This window comes from Caretta caretta, chromosome 14 (assembly GCF_965140235.1).
Source record: "Caretta caretta isolate rCarCar2 chromosome 14, rCarCar1.hap1, whole genome shotgun sequence".
NCBI classification, from domain to species: Eukaryota; Metazoa; Chordata; order Testudines; family Cheloniidae; genus Caretta; species Caretta caretta.
This window is the reverse complement of record NC_134219.1, coordinates 15,524,786-15,549,735: the sequence shown is the minus strand read 5'-3', so window position 1 is coordinate 15,549,735 and position 24,950 is coordinate 15,524,786. Positions and strand designations below refer to the sequence as shown.

General features: G+C 47.0%; 2 protein-coding genes across 2 annotated transcripts in view; one reads left to right on the top strand and one right to left on the bottom strand.

The window, feature by feature from the left end:
• Window positions 1-8,173, bottom strand: part of MYO15B (myosin XVB) — a 76,828-nt gene extending 68,655 nt beyond the window's left edge. The window contains exons 1-5 of the mRNA XM_048819236.2: window positions 8,153-8,173; window positions 8,009-8,070; window positions 6,647-6,710; window positions 4,863-4,972; window positions 3,308-3,382 (exon numbers count right to left, since the gene is read on the bottom strand). Of these exons, the coding sequence (XP_048675193.2) occupies window positions 3,308-3,382; window positions 4,863-4,972; window positions 6,647-6,710; window positions 8,009-8,070; window positions 8,153-8,173 (332 nt within the window). The remainder of the gene's footprint in view (window positions 1-3,307; window positions 3,383-4,862; window positions 4,973-6,646; window positions 6,711-8,008; window positions 8,071-8,152) is intronic.
• Window positions 436-23,852, top strand: LOC125621023 (uncharacterized). Its single transcript, XM_048817390.2, has 2 exons — window positions 436-567; window positions 22,874-23,852. The coding sequence occupies exon 2, from the start codon at window positions 22,902-22,904 to the stop codon at window positions 23,850-23,852; it is 951 nt and encodes a 316-aa protein (XP_048673347.2). The 5' UTR covers window positions 436-567; window positions 22,874-22,901.
• Window positions 23,853-24,950: the final 1,098 nt, after the last annotated feature.

Genomic DNA, 24,950 nt, shown 5'->3' with positions numbered 1-24,950 from the left:
TTTACAACAACTCAGGATCTGGCCCATAATATTTAAAAGTCTGGCAGCAAGTTAGAAAAATTGGCCCAAGCAAAAACCCCAGACCCAGAGCCAACCCACTTCCCTTCCCACCTCAGTCTGTGGGGAAATCAGCTCAGGCCTAAGATGAGCAGCTAAGTTCAAACTACACAAGCAGGTTGTGGAAGGGGAGTCCTAGCTTTTCCCAGCTATCCATTCACACAGCTTCCCTGGGCCAGACAGAGTGACAACATGCAACCAAAGAAATACAAGATAAACGGGCTGACATCATAAAAACAAAACTGTCATTGGCTGACAGTCTGACCATACTCTGAGGGCAGGGCACTGTAATCAAGCAACCTTTTAAGGCTTCTGGCTTTACATATTAACCTTTCCATGGATGTCGTACATCCCACAGAGCCAGTCAGCACAATTTTATGTCATCCTGTTTCATCTACCCAGACAGGATTTCTTCCAGCAGCAATGTATTTGCCATGGCAACCAATCAGCACGATCAACATGGCAACATCACTCCAGGAAGCATGAGCGGTGGAAGTGGCCTAAAAGTGGGTGAGTCACAGGAGCCCAAACCGTGAACCCGCCTCCTCCATGTCATGCCACATCCCCAAGGCAATGCCCCCATACCACCCCTTCCCCCTGAGGCCCCACCCCCCCGCTTGCTCCTGTCCCCTCATCACTTGCCCTGATGGTCGGTAAAAAGTGGGGGGGGGCAATGGCCCCCTGGCCCTCCTGTTCTGGCGCCCCTGCCAGGAAGTGCTGCATGCTGGGGTGATTGTTTCAAAAGTGACACTGATAAATGTCATCCTGCATAGCCAATTGTGAGTGGGCATGTCTCCCACGTGCTCAGAGGCACCTGGAGATGCCTCAAGAGGGCAAGGCTGTTTGTTAGGAACATAGGAAATGCCAGACTGGATCAGATTCAAGGTCTGTCTGTCCGACAGTGACCAGCACCAGATTCTTCCGAGGAAGGTGTAAGAACCCACAGTGGGCAGATGTAGGATAATCTACTTCCCAAAGTAGGTCTCACCCTAGTCTCCTGGTTAGAGATTGGCTTAATCCCTGAAGCATGAGGTTTAACAGCCTTTCCAGTGTTATCATTAGTTATAACCACCCTAGATATTCTCAGTATCCATATTAGTGTCCAACCCCTTCTGACTCTTGCCAAGTTCTTAGACTCAATTACTTCCTGAGGCAATAAATTCCATAGTTTAAATTACACATGGCGTGAAAAAGTATTTCATTTGACCGGTTTTGAACTTTCCACCATTTCATGTCTTTGAAAGTTCTCTTGTTCTTTTGCTGTGCAGCAGGGAGAACACAAGCTCCGATCTACCTTCTCCAGACCATTCATTATTTCATAGACTTATGCCCCCTCTTATTCATCTCCTTTCTAAGGTAGCCACCCTAATCTTTCCTGTCTCTCATCACATGACAGCGTGATCACTGATTGTTCTTATCACTTTTCTCTGAACCCTCCCCCACACCGCTCCAGGTTTCTGTAATGCACTTTCTAAGATGGGCTGAGCAGTCCTGCACAGAGTATCCAAATAATACACTGAAAAGATTTCTTGGTCTATAAAGATGGAAGGGGGAGAGCTGAACCTCGAGTGATAAGCAATTGAATCAAGTAATTGTGTACAGTATTACTGTTTTATAAAAGTGTATAGTGAGGTCTTCTCTGAAAGCTAATGGCACATTGGTGACTAATAATCATTCTGAAATGTATGTATTTTTATGAGGAAATATGGATATTTAATGATATTAGGCTTTAAAGTCTGTGACCAAACAGGGAGAAACAGGATTCGCTCCCAGGCAGGAGGGAAGGCAACTATCTACCTGTCTCCAATGAAATATAAGCCAGATAAGACCAATAACAGTGGAAGCCCCATTTACACAGAAATCAGCTAGGGGTTGGGAAGTCCATAGGGAGGGAAGAACAGCATAAGGCCATCTTGCTTCTTGAAACAAGGTCATTGAACTTTGGAAGATATAAGCAAGGACAGAAGACATCTTTGGCATCCATCACTAGATAGACACAAGGGGACAGAGCTCTTGCAAACTGGGAAAGATGGGTCTTTCAACCAAGTGGGGGTTGAAGTGTCTGGGAACTGAATTTACGTGAGAAAAAAAGTCTTGAATAAAGCCGATCCCTAGCTAGATTAAGTTTTAGACTTCTAGAAACGTGTCTTCACTTTTATTTGCTTGTAACTCGGTCTAACTTTATTTCTTGTACTTGGCATCACTTAATCTATGTGCTATTGTTAATACATTTGTTTTATTTTCACTATAAACAACTCAGTACTGTATCTTCAGGGAATGGTGAATAAGTTGTGATGAGCTTTTGTCTCTTTAAAGGAGCAATGAACCTTATTATTTCTCTGAACTGTCCTGGAGAGGGCTGGGCATTGCAGAGCACATGGCTTTGGGGAAATCTGGGACTGAGCATGTGGTGGGGTCACCTTTCAGGTTGTAACAAATTCTGGTGGAGGCCAGAATAGGGGGCTGTAGACAGGCTGCTGGGGTCAGAGCTGCTAAACCAGGACTGTCTAGCACACACACACACACACAAACCCACACACACTCAGCGTGTGACCTACATGCTTGTGGGCTGGCTGTGAATGTACCAGGATGGGAGCTATAGCAGTAAAGCATTGTAAGGCACCCAGGGTTGCAGGGCAAATGCTGACACAACCCCTTGCTGGTCTGGATTGCATCCCCCAAGGTGTGAGAGTGACAGCTGCAGATTTTGCTACCTACCTGCTCAACCCCCTTTCCAGATCATTAATAAATATATTAAAGAACACAGGACCTACTCTAGAACCTTGAGGTCCCCATTGTTAACTGGGTGCCATGATGAAAATTCATCATTTAAACTTACTCTCTGCTTTCTGTATCCTAGCCAGTTTTTGATCCAAGACAATACTTTGCCTTAGAACATAATTTCTTAGCTTCTTTAGTAGCCTCTTGTATGGAACCTTGTACAAGGCTTTGTAGAATTCTAAGAGATTAATGAGGCATGATTTTCCTTTGCGAAATCTGGCTAGTTAAACCTTATTATATCACAATCTTCCAGGTGTTTTGCTGTTCTGTTTTTATAGATTCAATCATTTTGCCAGGCACAGATCTAAGGCTTACTGGTCTATAATTCCCTGGATCACTCAGAGAGTCTTGTTAAAATATGCATATAACGTGTGCTATTTTTCAATCCTCTGGAACAGTTGTTTCAATGGGGCAAAAACTTGGAGGGAGAAGAGGAATCTCAGCCCCACATAATGTCCTCATTTCCTACCTGATGACGATGCACTGCTCTTGCTCTGAAGTCTGGGACAGAGAGTAGGCCATTTCTGCAATGGCAAAGACGTGTCTAGATGAACAGAAAAAAAATTTTCATTTGTTACTTTGGCCCTGATTTCCTGCCTGCACAAACACAGTATCAGGGGTTAGTTCGTGGATATCCGCACTGGAGGTGGGCCTGTAACAGAATCTCAGATCCGAGAGCCATGGCCAGAGCCAGTGCTAGCTCATTGGGAGGCCCTAAACAGGAATATTTTTGTCCCCTCCTGTCTCCCCACAATACTAAAACAGCCAAGTTCTTATAATAAAAAGGGAATGGGGGGCTCATTGAGCTGCTCAGGGCCCTAAGCAATTGGTTAATCTGCTTATGCCTAGTGCCAGCTCTGGCCATGGCAGCATATGTATAGCTGGACATGGGAGGGCAAATCTCTCTCTACTGTAGCTCCACTTGTAATAGCCACCTTGGGAACCCTAGTGTGACTATGGCTCCTGTAGCCAACAGCTTTTTAAATGCCATGTGTCATTTAGACTCAATCTGAGCAAGTTAAACAAACCAGTGGCCACAGGAGCCTCATCCAGACTAGGGCTCCCAATGTTGCTAGCTCCAGCAGAGCAGCATTGGTGTTAGCAATGGTGGAATGCTACTGCCAAAATCCCGAGGGATGCCACAGTCTCTTTGGTCATCGGCAGGGATTGAACCTGGGACCTTCAGCTAAACCTGAAGGAAACTTGAGCTGAAGGAAAAGCTAGAAGAGGGAAGCTATTACAGTGGCTGGATCCAGCAACTAGACAAAAGCATCTGCCCAACTGAAATCAAGGGGAGCCTTTCCCATTTACTGCAACGGGTTTTGGACCCGGTTGTAAGCCAGCATTTTACCTGAGGATCCATGAACTTGTTTGGTTCTGCATCCAGCTCTGAACCACCAATCACAGCTTGGTCTTATCACTAGCATGGGCTAAACGCCCTCCAACCTGGTTGGAAGTGAAGATGTTGTTCTCAACACTGTGGCTCAGCTGGGCCAGGCAGTGCTTGGATATGTAAGTACTGAGTATCATTATAGTGTTACACAGGGAGGGACATTTGTCAGGCTAGGGGAGATTTCAATAAATGTCTCATTTCAGTCTCTGGCATCTTAATCCCTCAGAGTGTTACTGCAAGGGGAAGAGAGAAGTTCGATTACGGTTACAGACTCTGAAGTGACGTCCTTTTCAGTCTCTCTCACATTAGAAGAGATAAGCCCAACGGTACAGCTCAGGTCTCAGTCCAAGCTTTTCTGAAGTTCAGTGGTGTTTGCATCAGGCCCACTTTTGCTCCTCAGGTGGAAACTGTTAGCCAATAAAACATGGCATATGGCACCTACAGCAACAATATCAGAGTGCCATACAAGTACCCCTGTGCTGGACGTACCATACACTTCGCACTGCACTAGTCCTACTCCAGAGATGACCTCTGGCCAAGTGAAATGGTCCTGGGAGCCCAGGGGCAACACAGGACTCTGCAGGTTAAGAATCATGAACAGACTTAGTTGTGAAGAAACAAGCATACATACGGGGCATTTTTCGAGAGCGTCCCCTGCTGGTACTGGGTCACCACCTCTTCCAAGTAGAGATTGAGGGGCTTGAAAGGATTCACAGAGACCAAGATTTGCCCAATGTAGGTCTAGAAGGGGGAAAATAGAGTTTGGTTTTATTATATCCACTGGATGATTAGAGATTTCTGGATGGTTTTTAAGGCCCGGCCTCACAAAGCCCTGGCTGGGATGATTTAGTTGGGGTTAGTCCTGCTTTGAGCAGGGGATTGGACTAGATGACCTCCTGAGGTCTCTTCCAACCCTAATATTCTATGATTCTGTGGGATCTGGAATTAACTGGGAAGGCCTCAAGTATATATTGCATAACCAAAACAAAAATTAAATCAGCTTTAAAGCAACATTAAAGGATCTGATTTAAACTTCTGGAAGCCAAAGTCATTCTGGGCAGAGCTAATTTGTTTTGATTTGCAAAGGGGCTTAGTTAATTTGGGGGGCATGTTCTTCACATCCACACACTTCCTCTGAGCTCCATTTGGACTTTCAGGATCAAAGTGAAACTTGGCCAAAGCTAACACGTTCTGCATAGTTTGAGGCCAAAACCATAAATCCCATTTGGCATTCAAAGGATGAGAGGGATGGGTGTTCCCTCCTAACTTAGCCGGGACTGAAACTGGAGCCAGGTGTTCAAAGAATGCTCAAAATCAAGGGAAACTCAAGGCTTTCCAGGCTGCATCACAAACATTTTACACTTCCAGTCCTGGGTTCAAGGCAATGATCATCCTCGCTCACCCCATTATGCCTGGCCATTCAAGGGGTCTTAGAGCAGTGGGTATATGCCTGCGCCAAATAGGTTACAATACCAAAGCACAGTGGGGTGAGATTGCAGCGTTAAGGAGTGACTACTCTGCAAACATTGTTGGGTTCCACACTTCTTCTCTGTCCACTTATTGGCTTCATCTACCAATGAGATGGTTTCTCTAGCTTCAGCCTTCCAGACTCCCCACTGAGGGACCAGCAAACCCAGATGGCTTCTGCCTCCACAGCAGCTGTAAAGATTCTGCCATCAGAGCCCTCAGTTGTGCTGCTGATGGGCAAAGCAGAGCAGACTCCAGGTCACTCTCCTTCCTGTAGCTGCACTGGCTGTGCTAGGCTAACAAGAGTAAGGTCTTATCTTTGCCAGAAAAGCGAACAGATACGTCTTGTGTGAAAGACATACAAGGAGCAGATCTGTTGTGCCAGTTTGACCTAGTCACTTATCTAACCACAACCACATTCTCTCTGCGCTCCCCTGTCTGGATTGCATACAGCAGAAACACACACACACACACACAGCCTCTTGTTTTCTGTTGGGTGTGTGTAGAGTGATGGCAATTGGTACAGAGGTTAACAACAACCATACAGCTATGGGGGAGCTGCTGTGATAGAATCCATTACCTAGGTGCATTTGGTGCCTCAGTTGTATCCTGCGCTGGCTGTGGGAAGAGGGACAGTCTAGCGTCCCTCTGTGTCCTCCCCTAGAGACTGACTTTGAGACTGGCCATGCTGACCATAGTGGGAGCAGGTAACAACAGTTTTGTGAGGTTTGGGGAGGGGGACCTGGGGCTACATGAGGAGCGAGAGCGGTGTCCCATGCTGGACAGATACAGCAGGTGAAACCCCCGTGACGCCAACATCTCATCACTACTGGGAAACGTTGGGACCCTGTGGACTGTACCCTGCTAGGGCTGGATGGGGCAAGGGAAACCCCACCCTCAGATTCCTTGTCCCACATAAATAAGAACTGAAAAACCTAGCAGCCATACGTAAATGAAATTGCGATGGAATCTCTTCTTCAGACACAGAAGGACGGAGCTCTCACAGACCTCCCTAGAAACACAAGACGCGAGCCATCAGCCAACTTCATCCACAAACCTCACTCATGTATTATAGTCTGTTGATCGTCTGAGGGATGCTGCAAGATGGGGAACAGATGTGGCATCCATCGATTTTATACGGTAGGCCCAGAATATGGCAGGCAAAGCAGGGCCAGCCCGAGCTGTTTTGTTACCCAGGGTGGAAAATGTTTTCAGCAACCCTGAACAGACGAGCAAACAAAGAAAAAAAAATAACCCATCCCCATTTGGTGCCTCCAGAAGTCGGTGCCCAAGGTGACTGCCCTGATCACCCACCCCTGGGCTCAGGATTGCACATGGGCGTGTGTATAAGAGAGAGAGAGAGAGGGAGAGAACACTGCCTGGATGGACTGTCTGACCTGTCCATGCCTGCACAATTGGGCTAGCCCCTGCTGTCTGCAACCTAGAGGATATCAGCCTTAATTCTGCTACACAACCATGTGGATTTCATCAGTTACTACTGGTTTTAGCAGTGCTAAAGGTTGCCAGGGCCAGTGTGGGCAACTCCCATGGGCGTTCCTGTGTCACCTAGAGTAACAATCCCAGTGATACAAGACGTGTTAGAGAGCCTGAGCCTGCTGCAGCTGGCCAATAGGAGGTTTGCCACTGATTTCAGTGCAAGTAGGATTAGGCCATTAGATAGATACTCTGTGTCTCATCCCACGGATTCTCCTTTTCCACCACATACATCACACAAGAACAGTGTGCTCTTTGTTTCTGGCTATTTTACCAGATAGTGGCCTAGGAGTTAGAGCGAGGCCTGTTATTAGGAAAGTTACTTCAGCTCTCTGGGCCTCAGTTTCCCAATCTGTAAATAGACTGATCCTTGAAAACCCATTTCAGGACAGGGTGCTTCTTACAGTGTAGGTGGGGTTCCCTGTCTGCACCTCCAAGGGGGTCTGATCGCCATTACGAACCCCTCTTTCTCTGGCGTGCCTCCCTGGAGATGCGGCAAGCAATGTGTACTCTGCCTATGCGCAGAGGAGTTTGGGGAGGGATTGCACAATACTGCTGTGATTCCCCTTACACCAGTGCAATTCCCCACCCACTTCAATACAGGCCTGGGCCTAAATTGGATAATTCAGCCCTTCCTCTGGTTTAAATGGCCATCCGTCCCTCACAGTCATGAGCACTGAAGCCACCCCATTTTTTAGGGTTATAGCTGATGTTCTACAATTTGCCTTCTGCTGCTGAGCCAACAGTGTCTTTGATGGGTAATAAATAAGCCCCAGCCACTTCCTGCTATCCACAGAACATCACTGACATGCTTACTCCAGTCTGGACAGATCTTCAACCTCCTCAAGCTCCACCCCGTGGTTTTCATCCAGGTACACCTGAAATGTATTGGAGAAATGGCTATGAATTGTGTGCAGGTTGACAGCACCCTAAAGCTTACATGCCTAATGCAGAATATACCTGTTTCCATGTCACATCCATCTCAAGGATATCCTCAGTGACATCTTCTGCCTCCCACCTTTCTCTCAATGTCTTCGGCCTGTGGGTCTTGACTAGATCCTGGTCCTTATACATGGCCCATTTGCTGAGGTTCTCAATGGTGAGTCGTGGGAGCAGCATTTCAGAGTTCAGCCATGCCATAGGATCACACTCCAGAGTTCGCCGCTGAGTCCAGTGCACCTGGGCTGGGGCTTCAGACCCAGCATGTTGGATAAGATTTGCAGCCTCTTTGTCAACATCTCCCTCAAAGTAAGAGGCCATCAGATCCCCTGAGCCCTCTCCTTCCTCCTGTGGAAGGAAGCCCTGCTCATACCAATAGTTTCCAGCTGCCTCTGGGAAGAGCGGGGGTTTAGTGGCCTGGTATGGTGACTGCCCTCTTTGCCCCTTTGCGAGGAACTGGGATTTGGATATATCTTTCCCCTCGGGCATCTTTATCTCTTGGGATGAGGAGCTCAAAAGCCTAGTCACTCTGTACTGGGTTGCAAGGCATTTTGCTTGACTCGGATCACCTGGCATTGATGGATCAATTTCATCGTTGTGGGGAAGCCCTTGACTGGTCCTCTGACAGGTTTGCTCCTTCGAGAGGTCATGTTTGAACTTGCAGCCCGGTTGCACAGACATCACTGCTTTCCTGCTAGATACATCTATTGACTGCGGCTGTGATTCACTATTCCCAGAAGAAACTCCTCTTGTCTTCACCATGTGATGGACCCTGGGGAACACAATGGCGAATCTGGCATCAGTGACACTGTTCTTCTCCTTAGCAGGTCCGTCCAAATTTAGCAATTGCAGAGAGGAGTTAGCTTCATTATGGGGAGAATTGCATGAAGCCAACTGGGCTTCTTCCAGCTCCTCTGCCACCTCTGTATGAGGATGATTCCATTCTAGCAATGGCTGAGAAGAGCTTTTGCTACTCAACTCCCTCTTTCTCTGTTCTCCCGCTGGGCCAGGGGAGGCTCCGCCCTGTTTATTGATTAGTCCAGTGGTGCTAACAATCCTGATCGTCATTCTTCTTCTGAATCCAGATGGCTTGCTGCTCCTCTTCCCAAACTTCTTCAGGAGCCAGCCTGAGATACCAACTGCATGCATCGCCCTCAGAAAACGATCTTTCAGGCTTGCTTTCTTAGGAGGTTTTTGGCTGAGCCAGCTGGTTACTTTTCTAAATGCCGAAAGGGTGTGCAGGGACTGGATGCCCTTTTGCTTCAGCACTCGCTCTTTTTCAGCGGGTGCCTCTTCAACCACTTTCTCCTCCGCTATCTCTTCTCTTACTGCTAGAGTCTGACACGAAGCGTGTTTGACGTTTCCAATTACTTTCCCAATCTTCTCTCTCTTGTCAAGATGCTGCTTATCAACAGCTAGGTTTTTAGCAGTAGAGGAGGAGCTTGAAACATTGGAGACACTTAATCTTGGCTCTCCAAGATCCTTAGCTATACTGGAGTCCCTAAGTGCCTTATACGTTCTTGTGGCACTCTTTTTAGAAGGGACCTTCTGAACCTTCTCCAGGTCAGAGCTAGTTTCTGCTGCCTTCTGGAGAGGACTTTGTTTACTTCTTGCCAACAGTTTGGCCTGGGCAACTTTATGATTGTTTTTCAGATTCAGGAGAATCTGGGATTGCAAAGTGAGAGGACTGCACTTCTTTGCAAGCACAACCACCGAATCCACCCTCCTGTTGCTGTCTGAGGAAGAACTATCCTGATGTACGTGTTCTAACTCTTCACCTTGCATTATTGTCTCAGGGTTCTGGGATTTCTTTTTCAGCATTTGTTGTGTGGGCCACACAGGGCCATCTCTCACCATACTGCCGCTGTCATTCATATTCCCTTCCCAACTGTTTCCCGGAGGGCCTTTGCTCAAGCCCACGTTAAGGAGCTTTGCTTTGACAGTGCTAGGCAGCAGTTTCCTTCTTGGTCTCTCTCGCTTGTTGTCATCTATTTCTTCAACACCATCCTCTTCATCCTCTTTGCTTTCAGATTTAGCTTGCTCATCTTCAGACATTTCTTCTCTGTTGTGTTTTTCCAACAGGTTTTCCTGTTCTTCTTCATCACTCTCATTTTCTCCCTTCACTGAGCTTTTGACTTCATCCTCTGAAGCCCCTGCACTATAATCTTCCTCACTGCTATCGCTTAGAGTAGATTTTTTTTGCTTAGAGACTTTATTCTGCTCCTTCATTTTCCCATCTACCTCAGACTCTTCTGAGACAGTTTCTTCATCTTCAGATTCTTGCCTGTTGTCCATCATTTCCTGTTCTCCTTCACTTTCACTTTCCCCAGTTGCTTTGTTGTTTCCACCATGAGACTCTCGGCAGCCTTTTCCTTTGGACGGAAGCCAATTTTCCTGTGTAGTTTTTTCCTCAATAGAGAGTTCTTCTTCCAAAGAGCTTCTCATGTCTTCACTGATTTGGGTGTTGTCATCACCAGTCTCTCTCTTTCTTCTTGCTTGGCTACAACTGGCTTCATCTCTAGAGCCAAAACAAGACCCATCATCTGAGCTTTCCAGGCTCTTTCCTTCCTCACTTACACTGGAAATAGTCCTAGCTGATTTTCTAACTTGTTTCTTCTTCTGTCCATCACCCCCACCCCCACACTTCACTGTCTTAGATCTGAGCTCCAGACTGCCGTGGAGCTGGGAACCTGACTTTCTGATGGTGGTTGCTTTGGAGACATGCTTCTTATTGTATTTTTTCCCAGCACTGACATGGCCATCAGTCTGAGGAGACTCGCGTTTTTGAGAGGAGCCCTCAGTACTTCCCACTGTGAAGGATTTTACAGACTCAGTCTCAATGGCCATTTCACTCACACTCAGGTGCTCCCTGTGCTTCCTTTTAAAAGTACGTTTCTTGCGGTCTTCAGTGGCCTTTACCTCATGGCAAACACTGACCTTGCTTCCTGGACCTCTCAGATCCTGTTGCTTGGAGCCCCTTACTTTTTTCTTCTCCTTGGACATTAATTGTTCTCCATGCTTTCCACCAGAACCAAATTCTCTTTTGTCCTTGCCCTTGGAGGTTCTCTCCCCTTTGGCTTGCTTTTTGTGGCCATACTCTTTGCCTCCCTTAATCCTTGCCTCCCTCTGGCTCTTTGACGTGCTCTGTACAGATATAACTAAAGGAACTGTCTCTTTTTCAGAAAAGGGTTTTTCAGATGTAGCTTGGGCATTGCTCTTTTCTTTCCTCAGTCTCCCACCTTGGACCATGGAATCCTCAGGAGGGCTCTTTTTCTCACAGCCAGCAGCTCTCTCCTTACCAGCTTTCTTTGCCCTGGCAGCTTTGTCCTGAGTCTTAGATCTGGAGGGTGCCATTATGCCAGTATTCAGAAGTGCATCATCGTTTATTGAAGTTCACCTACAAAAAGAAACACACTGTTTCTACTGTACAACTTTGCAACTGCTGCTGATACAAATAGGCAAGCGAAGAGGCTGGATCCTGCATAACCATAATCATGTGACTTCTACAGGATTTATTCACACGTCTAAGATTGAAGAACCACATCCATAATGCTGAGGGGCTTTAGTTTTGACTGCCATGTACCAGTTTAAATCACTCAGTGTATCCTCTATTTGGTTTTTCTCATTAATCCTCCTCTGATTTTCCTGAATCTCACCACTTATAGACAACTACAACAATTTTCAGCTTCCAGATCTAGTATGCCTAATACACATATAGGCCTTCTAGTGTAGATGCATCTTAGGGCTTGTCTCTGCTTACTTGGGGAATTGACGTACAGCGATCAATCCAGCAGGGATTGATTTAGCAGGTCTTAATTAGACCCACTAAACTGACTGCCGATCTCTCTCCCATCCACCAGAACGAGAAGCATAAGGTAAGTCGACGGGAGAGTTTCTCCCGTCAACCCACCGCGGTGTAGACACCGTAATAAGTCAACCTAAGATACATCGACTCCAACTACGTTATTCACGTAACTGGAGTTGCATAACTTAGGTCGACTTAGCCCCATAATATAGACCTACCCTTATACTAGTTCCTTGAGCAAAATTAAGGCTATGTCTACATTAGAAGCACCTTTCCAGTACAGGAATACCAATATATTATGCCAGCAAAGCACTCCTGGTGTGGATGCAGCTATACCAGTAAAGCTGTGCTTTGTACCAGTATTGTAAAGCTGTCTCCCACGAGCAAACAATCAATAGCGGTAAAAGTACAGCCTGGCTGGTATAGCTGCATCTATACTAGGGCTTTAGCTGGTATAGAAATCTCACACAAAAAACAGAAAAACAACCCCAACACACCTCTCCCCCATCCCCAGTGACACTTCTATCCCAGCAAGAATTTCTAGTTTAGACCTGAACCAAGTTATACTGATATGAGTCATCTTTATTTCAGAATAACTGCATCTGTATTAGTGGTTGTACCATTATAACTATACTGGGGCAGGGGAATCACCCCCCTAACCAACATAGCTATGTCACTTGGGACGATTTAAGAAGCAGAAGCACTTTTATGCCAGTATAACTATGTCTAAACTGACAGGTTTCAGAGGAACAGCCCTGTTAGTCTGTATTTGCAAAAAGAAAAGGAGTACTTGTGGCACCTTAGAGACTAACCAATTTATTTGAGCATGAGCTTTCGTGAGCTACAGCTCACTTCATCAGTAGCTCACGAAAGCTCATGCTCAAATAAATTGGTTAGTCTCTAAGGTGCCACAAGTACTCCTTTTCTTTATGTCTAAACTAGGGCTTCTGCCAGCATAGTTGTGTAGCAAAAACCAACCCAGCCCGAAAATCACAACCCCAAACAACATAGCTTTACCGGTAAAAGTTTTAAGTGTAGACCTGGCCTGAGTCAGCAGAGCTTTCACTCTAAATCTTTGCTTTAATGACAATGGGTCTGATCCTGAATGATGCACCTCTCCCAGCATCAAGTGCTCAGCCCCTCTCAGGATCAGGTGGCCCATATTTCACCATGAAACCAGAAGAAAACATCATCCCTTTAGAGACCAGAAGCATCTATCCACAAATCCACCTAAGCACTTTTTTAGCTGGTAGTCTGGGGAAAGGCCAGCACTCTCAGGAAAAAGGTTAGCTCTTTATTTTTCCCCAATCACAGACCTGAAATAAAGGATGTAAACTAATATGTGGATTTGCCCCGACTCCCTGTCTGCTGGAGAATCTCATCTCTCCCCTTTTCAGTTATGAAGACCCTTTATACTCTCCAATTCAATCTACTGTTGCCAAACAGAGGGAAATACCACCTGGGCTCCAGACTCCAGCCCTATTAATTTCCTCCTGCCCATTTGTCTTAAGGAGGTGCTAATGGCTGAGCCTGGTTTTAATTCTCCAAATGCTAAACAATCCAAGGCAGTCAAATAAGACCAAAAACCATTCAGGTAACTAAGGACATAACTAGGAAGAATCTGGTAGAAAGGAGGAAGGGAAAATTGAGGGTGAATATCAGAGAAAATGTCTAGCAGTGAGATCTACCAGGCGGTGGCATTGTCTCCAAACAGCCCCATTGCTTGGGACATTTAAAACTAGATTACATAAAGCAGTAGGGCATGATGTGTGCAGAACAATCCAGCAATCAGCGGATGGAGACGATCATATACATTTTTCTCTCTCTTCTCTTCTCTCCCCTGGCCTCCCTCAGCCTCCTCCCTCTTTGTTCTCAGAGACAGTCTTTAATGGCTCTCTAGATTTGTGCAGGGGGAAGGGAAACTTCTGCTGATAAGTTTCAGAGGAACAGCCGTGTTAGTCTGTATTCGCAAAAAGAAAAGGAGTACTTGTGGCACCTTAGAGACTAACCAATTTATTTGAGCATGAGCTTGAGCTGTAGCTCACGAAAGCTCATGCTCAAATAAACTGGTTAGTCTCTAAGGTGCCACAAGTACTCGTTTTCTTTCTGCTGATAAGTTTCCTGCAAACTTCTAGACAACAAAGAGCTATGAGTCAGGAGGAGTCTGGAGTTAAGCTCCAGCTTCACCCAAGCCCCAAGAGCTATTTGCTAAGAGCTTGCATGGATAGTCTAGGGAGCCTCTACATCAGTGGTTCTCAACCTACTAATCATCGTGGGCCACATCTGCAACTCTCTGTGTGTTGTGTGGGCTGCATCCACACAATATATATATACTACCTGTATGGCCCCGAGGATGTCACATGGGCCGGAGCTGCATGCTGAATGGGCCCCAGGTTGAGAACCGCTGCTCTGCATCAAGTGCATTGCTGGGAAATGAAGGACATGAACAGCTGGTTGTCTCACTTATCTTAGGTCCCACAGAGCAGCACTTGTTTTTGCTATTTCCACACACATATGCACCTGGCAACCATGGCTGTACCATTGCATTCTGAGACGATGAAGCACCTATCCCAGAATACCCAATATTTTTGCAGGAAGCAGGGTCTTTGGGGTAACTCCCAAAGCACTTCACTGTAGGATAGAGTTAGGAAGACTAGCTGCACTCAGTACAGAGGCAGCATTGTTCCAGTAGTTTCCTTTCTTTGCCAGAAAGAAAACGTACAGGATGGTTCAGCCAGACTTGAGCTAAAAGCCTGAACCAGCGGATCAAATTCGGTGATGAATCCAGGTCACGTGCCACCTGCCTCACCGTGTGCATATGCTAAGAAGAATGCTTGGGATGAGTCAATGTAACCTGTGCTTCTAACACACCTGGGCCGGCAGTCGCAAGGAGCTGTACAGACTTTGCAAGCTCACAGGGTTCCAACCATTACTTCGTTGCCTTTTCCATCTCATTCAGGGCCTGCCCTCACACCAGGGCAGGGACGTGGGGAAGAGTTGGCTAAAACAAGATGAGTCAGCACCGAGCTCATCATTTTTAATCTTTGGGGCTACCAGAAAACCTATGGTGGGGAAGAGGGAAATGGGGACTATTATTAAATTAGCCAAGGCAGCTTGGCTAATTAAATCCATCCACTGCTCCAGAAGCCTCAATTAATTGCTTGTTGTTCTGCAGACTAAGGATATATCTACACTACAGAAGCTACAGCGGCACTGAAGCTAAGCTGCTCATAGTTAAGGCTGGTTTCAGAGTAGCAGCCGTGTTAGTCTGTACCCGCAAAAAGAAAAGGAGGACTTGTGGCACCTTAGAGACGAACAAATTTATTTGAGCATAAGCTTTTGTGAGCTACAGCTCACTTCATCGGATGCATGCTCAAATAAATTTGTTCGTCTCGAAGGTGCCACAAGTCCTCCTTTTCTTTTTAGTTAAGGCTACGATTTAGTCACGGGTATTTTTAGTAAAAGTCATGGACAGGTCATAGGCAATAAATAAAAAGTCATGACCAGTGACCTGTCCATGACTTTCACTAAAAATACCCCTAACTAAATCTTAGGTGCTGGGGGGGGGGGGGGGGAAATGCTCCAGCAGACTCTGCTGCTCCTGTGGGGGGGAGCGGCCCAGAGCTCCACCACTGCTCCTGGGTTGGGGGTGGCCCAGGGCCCCGCTACTGCTCCAGGCAGGGGCGGGCCGGGGCACTGCTACTGCTCTCAGACTGCTGCTTGGGGTGAGCAATGCTTGGGTCAGCCGCACCAGCCACTGCAGCTGCAGAAGTGCCGGCGGTCCCGGAAAGTCACGGAATCCGTGACTTCTATCACCTCCGTGAAAGACTTGCAGCCTTACTCATAGTGTAGCACCACCCTGTAGACACTTGCTACAGGGGTCTTTCTGTCAGTAGTAAATTTACTCCCTCGAGAAGTGGTAGCTGGATTGATTCAAGAATTCTTCCATCGACCTAGTGGTGTCTATACCTGGGCGTTGGCTTAACTGCGTCTCTCAGGGGTGTGATTTTTTCACACCCTTGATTGACAGAGCCAGATCAACCTAAATTTTAGGTGTAGACCGGGCCTGAAATTTGTCGAAGCGTCCTCAGAGGTATTTAAAAATACAGTCCACAGTATATTCCAACCCTTTGGAGAATCTAGCCTGGGCAACTAAGGCCTGGTCTATACTAGGAAATTAGGTCAGTATAACTATGTTGCTCAGGGGTGTGAAAAATCCACTCCCTTGAGCGATGCAATTAAAGCGACCTAACCCGTGGTGTAGACTGTGCTAGGTCGACGGGAGAATTATCCCATCGAACTAGCTACCTCCTCTCAGGGAGATGGATTACCTGTGCTGACAGAAGAACCCCTCCTGTTGGCGTAGGTAGCATCTTCATTAAAGCACTACGCAGCTGCTGCACCACTGCAGCGTTTTAAGTGTAGACAAACCCAAAGCATGGATTGCTGCACAGATTTAAAGGGCCTCACACTAAAGAACAGCTGACCAAAGTCTGCCCCTAGGCATTGTTAAGGACAAGCGGGCTGCAAAATTACACTTGAGAATTATCTGCTTCAGAAATGCTCATGAAAGCTAGAGTGGTTTGATTGTGTGTACTTTTTGCACTCCACTACTCAGCTCTCTCCTTCACTGCAAATCAAATCCCCACATCTGGGGAAATGATTTTCCCCTAGGTCCCAAATCTGACCTTGTACAAACTGTTGTCCAGCAGAAGGAATCCTTATTAAATGGGTGAAAGTGGGTTATATATAGACAACAGTGCATTCCCTGAGGAGTAGAAACAATCAACCAGTGCCTTTAATATTTCCTTTAAACTGGATTTTTCAGGTAGTCTATGCATGCCATTAGCCATAAAAACAACACTTAGCACATATGCACCACAATATAGATTCAATGTCCTGTCACTAAACCCACTTACCATACCCCTCTCTTTAACACTCACCTTTTCATTGCCTGGGCTGTTAGGGCTCTTGTTAACACTCACATTCCCCACACTTCCATTTACCTTGTTTTCCAGGTTCTGATATTTATGGCCTAATTCAAATCTTCAACCTGCAAGTGAACTGGAGTTTTGACCACTGCTCTTAGTGGCAGTAGGATTGGGCCCTAAATCCATAGACGGGGATAGATGTTAGTATTCTGGTCTTATGAGTGCTTATTGTAAAGTGTGTGTATCACATCTACACAAACTGAAAATCATTTCTGTGCAGTAGAGATAATTGGGTTTGTGCATTATTGCTAAGTTGCATAGTGTTTAGAAGGCAAATAAAATCCAACACATACTACAGATGCCCCGATGCCATCACACTTGGATCTAGATGAAGATTAAGAACACCTTGAAATTCAGGGGGTTTGGACCCAGGAATTTGGTTCAGCTCATTATGAAGTCAGGGATTGTTTCCGGAATTTGGATTCCAGTTCTGAGTTTGAACAATCTCATAGTTCAAGACTATTCAGATGCAGGGTTTCAATTCAGGCGCATCTCTAACACATAACTAATAAAAACAAACACATCATTGGCTATAACAAGCTACTCCCTAAGAATCAAAGTTGCTTTCGTTAGCCACCTGGACCATCCACTTGACTGTGATACACTTGTGGTAGCTGCAATACTCTGCCCATCAGTTGCTCGCTTCATCTAACTACACAAACATGCTCTAATCAATTACAGGACAACAAAACAGTTCCAATTTTCCCATCTGCACTGGAAGAAAGAGGAAATGTTAATCTCATCTGAGAAGGAAGAACCCAGATATTAAGAATATGGGAGTAACTTGAAGACAGAGAGAAGAGCATGCACATCACACTCTTACAGTATTTCTGAGACAGGCAAAGTGTTACAAATAAGTTAAAAGTCTAATTTTTCTTCTACGTACCACTTTGGACCTGTTTCAGCCTAACCAGCCCATGGCATCCCATAGGAGACACCGTGCAGCGATTCACCTTAAATTGAAACACTTGAAAGTTATACATTAGTAGTTTATGTTTTCATTTACCTGGAACAGTTGAGCAAGCTCCTTGTTTATCACTATCTATACAGTCAATTTCCCAACTCACCCATCTTGTTCTTCCTGATCCCAGTTAAGAGCTCAGCAGCTGACAGGCCACATTCAAATATATGGTAAGGCTTTAAGTACCCTATTTCTTGCCTGTACCCCAGCCTAGTCCTTGCAAGCCTGCCCAGCTGTGAAGTCTAATACTGAGCCTGGCTGAGCTATGCTTGGGCAATGAGCGATTATGGGCGTATGGAGGGAAGCTGGCATCAATAATTCAAACTTCCTCATGGCACCCTTGAACTTTTCAACCAACAATGGCACCAGCTGGTTAGCAGGGGCTTGGGAAAGAGGAGATGAGGGACTTCACTTGAGCCAGAGCCAGCGCCAGCATCAGACAGGGTGCAGCTCTAGAGTCTGAAAGAGCAGGTCAGCTCAGAGTCGCAGCAGCTACAAGCTCAGAGGCTCCCAAGCTGAGCAATATTGATGCCATCCCATGCATTGCTCTAACTAATGAAGGGGGCGGAGTGCCCTGGTCTCTGCCATTAGAATTCAGTTCCATCTCAGGACCCAGGTGGACACAGGGTTTGGTGGCCTCTGCTCCATTCTCCTTCCCCTCATCCAGCTGTGGTCTGGCTGGAGTCCCAGATGAGGAGGACGACAGCAGTGCCGTCGGGTTTCTGATCAGGACAGGAGTGAGGTACAGCAGCAGTGATGTACCAGAGCGGCTTGCACCACACCACACACACTTGCGACACGTACAGAAGCACCAAATCCTCCCCCAGTTGCTTTTCGGTTAAGCCGTGCCTCACTTTCCTTGAATACAGATCTCCCAAGAGGAGAATTTCACTGCTAAACAAGGATCCCTCCCAGTAGAGGGAGCCTTCAACTGAATAAATCCCCTTTCCATTCCCAAATGCTCCGTGTAATGAGCTTTGCCTTCCCAGATTTCCCAGGGGTGATTTTTTTTTTTGCATTGGGATTGTGCAGCCTAGACACATGCTGCATGCCATTCCTCTCTGTACACCAAGTACCAGTCAGATTGCAAACTAGCTGCTGCGCTCTTTCTGGTTAGCATGGCCAGAGCAGAGGGCTCCTCTAAGGACAATACTGGCCTGGCCCTTTAAGGCAAAGTCCCCGGCCCCAGCTCTGTCCAGAAGCCTCCCTCCTGATTAGACAAGATAGCTTAGGTGGGGCCAACAGGCAAGGGAATAAGTGGCTTTAACCCTAAACATGATTAGCACTGTTAAGATAAGATGTTGGATGCTTAACCACAGCTATTTGTGTTTTGGGTGGGGCCTGTTTTCCTATCTCCTGCCAAGAGAAGCCCCTTGCTTGCTGCCATATACTGTGGGCTCTGCTGTGTAAGAGAAAAAACTGGATGCAGAGCTGGACAGCTTAAAAAAACCTTACTTTTCCTAACTCCTTCTGCCACTGGATGTTACTCTCCTCATTAGCTCACAAAGAAAGGGGCTGTAGAACAACAGGTAAATTAACTATTTCATGACCTTGTTTAATTCATTTGTTATTTATAACTGATTTCCTCCTCCTCCCCCCCACCCTGGCCAGGTATTGTTTTTTTAAAAGTACAGGATGATCAGAGTCATCTGGAGCATGGATCCCTCATTAACTCTACAAAACAGCCCAAGCTGCTTCTTTGAGGTTTCAAATCCTGAGGAGGAATAACAGCTCCCTTTGGAAATCCAGCTGTTTAGGCTTTTTCTAACGGGGAAGTAGGTCCCATATGCCCTTTGTCAGTAACAGCTGGAGCCTAATGCCTTCCTTTGGGACTTTCCATGGCAGTCAGACTATGTGATTAGCTTTTGCATGAGGAGCTGGGTTGCAAATGGGCTTGCTTAGAAGGTTTATTCTCGTATCAAAGGCTTTGCTGTGTCCTGAGCAATTTAGTCAGTAGATTTGTTGCCCAGGTTTAACCCTTACATGTTGTTTTATCCCCTGTTGCACACACACCCTTTTTATTTATGAACAGACAACAGTGTAGGAAGTCTGACTAACATCCCCATGAGCACTGAAGGAGAGGCTACCAAAAACCAAGCAAAGCAATCCTCCCTGAGCAGCTAGATAGGCGCCAGATCACTGAGGCAGAAGACCTGAGTTCAGGTCCTAACCCTACCGCTGATTTACTGTGTGTTCTTGGGCAAGTCATTTCACCTCACTGTGCCTCTGTTTCCTGACTTCTTCAGTGAGGATGAGAACACCGGCCACCTCTGTCAAGCACTAAGTAAGGTTATTAGCCAGGAACCTAGTCAAATGGCCCCATCGGATCAGAACTTCACATGGGGCTCTGTAACTCCCCTTAGCTGCTCAGGGACTCATTCGTAAGGCATTTTCAGAGCCTTGGCCAGCTGCTTGATCTGCTTTGGAGCCCACTACGGGGATCTACACTCCTCAGCACCACTGTCCCCACATAGAACCTTTGGCTCCCAAGAGCTGTGAATGACACACAGCCATCAAGTACAGGCAATTTTAAAAACATTTTACCCCGGTCTTATTCTTGGTTTTGTTTTTTTTCCCCGGACTGGCCGAAGTGCCACCAAACCCAGCCAGTGGGTTGTAAGGGTGAAGAAGAAGAAGAAAAAACAGGAAGCCTCGTTCTGGCATATAGCCAGTTGTGCTTAGTGCAGGCCCTGCTGGGGAAGGGCAAAGAGAGCTTCATGCCGCTTTTAGAAGTTCCCCAATTTTGTGGCTAGTTTGGCCCATGTGTAAGTTAGAGCAGCCTCAGGACTATTCTGATTTAGGGCCAGCTGCCTATGGCCCCAAGGGGACATTCCAGCAGCCAGGAATGGCCAAAGCATAGAGACACTCCAACCACAGGCAGCCCTTTCCCACCCAATGCTTGTATGTGCTGTGTATATGGGAGATGGGAAGTAGATTCCCTTTGCCAGCTATACACCACCCAGGGATTCCTATACCAAGGAAGTCAGATCTTCTGGCTTTACAAATCCTTTGCTTTGGGAGGATGGCAGGAAGAGCTATATCAGAATGGATACTCTGTGGCTCCATAAAGCCTAGGGAGCAATGGGAGACACCTGCAGCAGGTGGAAGGCAGGGGGAATATTTTAAAAGCAAGCCACATTCTGCAGAAAAATTCCAGATTCCCTACTTTCCTTAGCACATGGCCTTCCAGACCATCCGACTCTCTGTGCTCCAAGCTGATAAGGCCTCTCTCTCTTTCCCCTCTTCGCTGCCTTTTTAAGGTATCCAAGCTCCTCATCCCAGAGGAAAGCTGAGGAGGTCAGATAAAGTATTCATGACTGCAAGAGGAAACCAAAACAATTAAGCAACACACCTTTGAAAACAGACCCCTTTAATATTTCAGGAGTGCTTTGTTGCCTAATTGTCTGTAGCTCAATGGGGCGGCGGTGATCCTGTTACAGTGGAACTTTGGAAGCTGGCCCCGCATTGCTCCTGCCCAGAGATTGACTAGAGAGGCAGGCAGCTGGGCTGAAGCATTGCATGGAGTTTTTGGAGGAAGATTGTGTTACACTGAATGCAAGGGCTGTGCTTTGCTTTATTAGGGTCTTAGCTGAAAGTCTCTCAAGTCCCCTCTGGACTACAAGAGGGCCCAGCTCAGGCTCTCCCACTACTAATCCCCAGAGCTCCCTGTCTGACCCTGGAAAGGGAGCAGTCTCTGTTCCCCTTAGATCATAAAAGCTCATATTTGGAGAGTTCTCTCATAACTGGGAGCAATGGACTATGGGGCAGATCTAAATCTTGTTAGAGTCAATGGAAATAGTCCCATCAACTTTATGATCAGCCTCTGCATGGAAGAGGCAGTTACTTAATTGCCTGGGATACAGACCTAGTATGTGCCTATACACCAAGCCTGTTCTCCTATGAGTAGTGGCCCCTCTAATCCATAGGGAGGCAGCAAAGTTCTCTATGAATAATGTTCAGTTAAATTCCGTAAAATTAGATTAGAATAATTATGAGCAGGGCACCTGAAAATTCCCAGGGGAGGGTAATGGGCTTGGAGACATAAGGGCAGAAGGAACTGAAGTCTTTCTTGTCTAATTTTTCAGTTTAATGAAAAGTACACCATAAGACTTGTTTTATCAAGAAATTGCTGTCTATCCACAGCATGCCCAGGTAGGATAATACTTGGCAATTAGTATATTGCAGACTTTTCCCCAAGACTCACAGTGTGCTGTGTTAATACTAATTGGTCCCACACTACTGTGAGCAAAGTAGTATCCACATTTTCCAGAAGGAGAAACTAAGGCACAGAGTACGACTGACTCAGTGGTAGAGCTGAGAATAGAAGCAGCAGCCCGTGCTCCAAGCACTAGATCATGCTGCTTCCCTTGAAGCCTGAGTATCTGCACAGTCGAGGTGCATGGCAGTGAGAGACCTTATCACTGCAGTGATATAGGCTGGGAGTTTAATTGTTCAGTTCCCACTAAAATTCAATGGGAATTAGGTGCCCAAACACCTCATGGCTCCTTTGAAAGGCACAAACAGGAGTTTTATCCTTCAATGAAGACAGCCATCAGTAACTGGTAGAAGTTGCCTCTTCAAATATAGTGCAGCTACCTTAGAGAGTTTATGATTGGAGAATTCACAGCTGTGGCATTGGCTAGTGACCATTTCTTTGTAAATAGCAGCCTGTGCTATTCAGTCAGGCAGAATTACTCTAGCAGGGCACATGGAGCAGCCATTGGCGGTAGCAATGACATCACAGTGCTTATGACATTGGAGGGACCACCACCTCTGCTTGATCCAGCTACAGATGCCAGGGCCTGGGTCAAGAGCTGCCTGCTGAAGCATTTGTTCTAGAACCTGCAGTCTCCTGGCAACAGCCTGGCTATTCCTGGGTAGTGATCAGAGAGCAGGGGGAGGAGGTTCCAAAGGGATTGCCCAAAACCCCACACCCCTCCTTCTCAGAGTGATTAACTGCTCTCTTCTCACCCTTTACCTCTCAGAGACCCCACTGCCCCAGGCACAGCTGCCATGCAGGTTGAGAAAGTTGGGTGCTGGAGGAGTGGGCTAGACGGGCCCAGGTCCTGCAGGGAGAAGTTCCTACAAGCTTGGAATGAAAAGCTGAAACTCCAGCCTTGCTCCATCTCTCCGCAAGTGCTAAACTGCCCGTCCCCCGGCAGCATTCCGACCCAGGGGCAGTGGCCTGGGGCTGAGCACGTACCTTTCTCTCTCAGGGGGGCTCTGCTGCATCCCAGCTGCCGCCCTAGTGACAATGCCCTTTACTTCCTGGCAGTGGTGACTGCACTGGACCACTCAGGCTCCACCCCTGTGTCCTTTGTGGCACCTGGGGGCTGCTCCAGGCACACACCCAGAACTCCAGCTGGAATACGACCCTGTGACAAAGATCCAGGTCCTTTCCACAAGGAGCTGGCAGGCCTGCCCTTGACCTGGGAAGGGGACTCTGAGGAGGAGCTCCTCCAAATCTGTGCTTCAGACTTGCTGCTGGGCTCCTCTCTGAGGAAGAGGCCGCGGCTGTTACCCCCCAACAGGAAGATGCACGTAGAGGTATGGAAAAGAAGATCAGCCTCCCATCCACTGGAGGAGGGCGCGAGAAGCCCAGTCCCTCTGGAGTACAGTCACCTGGTAGATGCCATGGTAATGACAGAGCCCGCCGACATTTCTGAGGTGGAATCTTTCTACCGGCAATTCACCCCCTGGCCAAGGAGACGAGGCTCTTGCAGGAGCACTCGAGCGGCTCACGCCCAGACAGAAAGCGTGTCGCCCGTCAGGGAAGCAGATGAGGCTGCCCACCCGCAGCACAGTCTCTGGGGAGCGGAAGGCAGTGGCTTCGAGCAGCACTCCAAGAGCAACTGCAAGAGGGCCATGGCCTCCATTTCCACCCTCATCCTGGCTGCCAAGCAGCCCGGAGACACTGCTTGGAGTGAGCACCTCCCACCCAAGAAACGGTACATCCAGTACTGACTCCAGTGGACAAATGGGGCTCTTGTTGTTCACTAGGGCCGGCGAGTGTGCTCCTATGACTTCAGTGTAATGAGGAGTTTTCTCCCAGCCAGAGCAGCATTCCCTGCAGCAGCACCCAACTCAGGGACTCCTGCTAAGTTGCCCTTTACCTCCATTTTAAATAGACCATTGTGTTTTTTAAATAAATCCCTTTTTTAGATGTCACCTGGTGTTTATTCACTGCAGATGGGGGGTTGAGGAAGAGGTGCTTGGGAGCTCCCTCAAGGGAAGGGGGTGTCATTTACTATGTTTGCACAGTGCCTAGCCTCTAGGTGCTATTAGATTACTAATGTTAATAAATAGGGCACCCCCAACCCCTTCTCAAAGAAGGGATGCTTCGAGCTGGATAGAGGTGAAGCCTCTCAGGAGTGTTGGCACCTTACTGAAAGGCTGCAAACCAATTAATACTTTGTATGCTAAGGGCATGCACAGGGACTATTCTGGAGCCCATCTGACCTTGTGTTCTGCTAAGGTCAAAGGTCCCAAGCAATTTAAAAGTTGCTAATCACTCCTTCTGCTCCAAGCACACCAGTGCTCGGTGCTCGAGGGCTCTTGAAGAAGGGGACTACCTCTCCTGAACTGCTTTGATCTCTCACTTCTTGCAATCTCACATTTAATAAAAGCAAAGGATTTTGATAAGTCCCTCAGTGTCTCCTGCTTCAGTATTCAAGTTAAACATGCATAGTAGCATAAACTAACTCCCCTAATACTCAATGGGCAGATTCTTATTTGCTTTAACAACAGACTAATCTATTCTCTCCCTATGCATTTGAGATGCCCTGACCTGGGATAACTACCTCCACTTAACCCTTCTTTAAAAGGAAGAGTTCACAAAGTTGGGTGCCTCTGCTTAAACAGCCTATTTACTAATGGAAAAAGTCCTTTTCTGTGACCAGCTGGCCAGAGTCAAGTGCACCAGCAAGTGAGCTAACCAAGTGCTCTTAGCTATAGGGATGATATTTTATTAGCAAGTGAGCCTACAGGAAGTAGTTGTGGTCGCATCTGCCCCCATCACCAACACGGCTACCAACATGAATAGGAGCTCATAGCAAGCGGGGT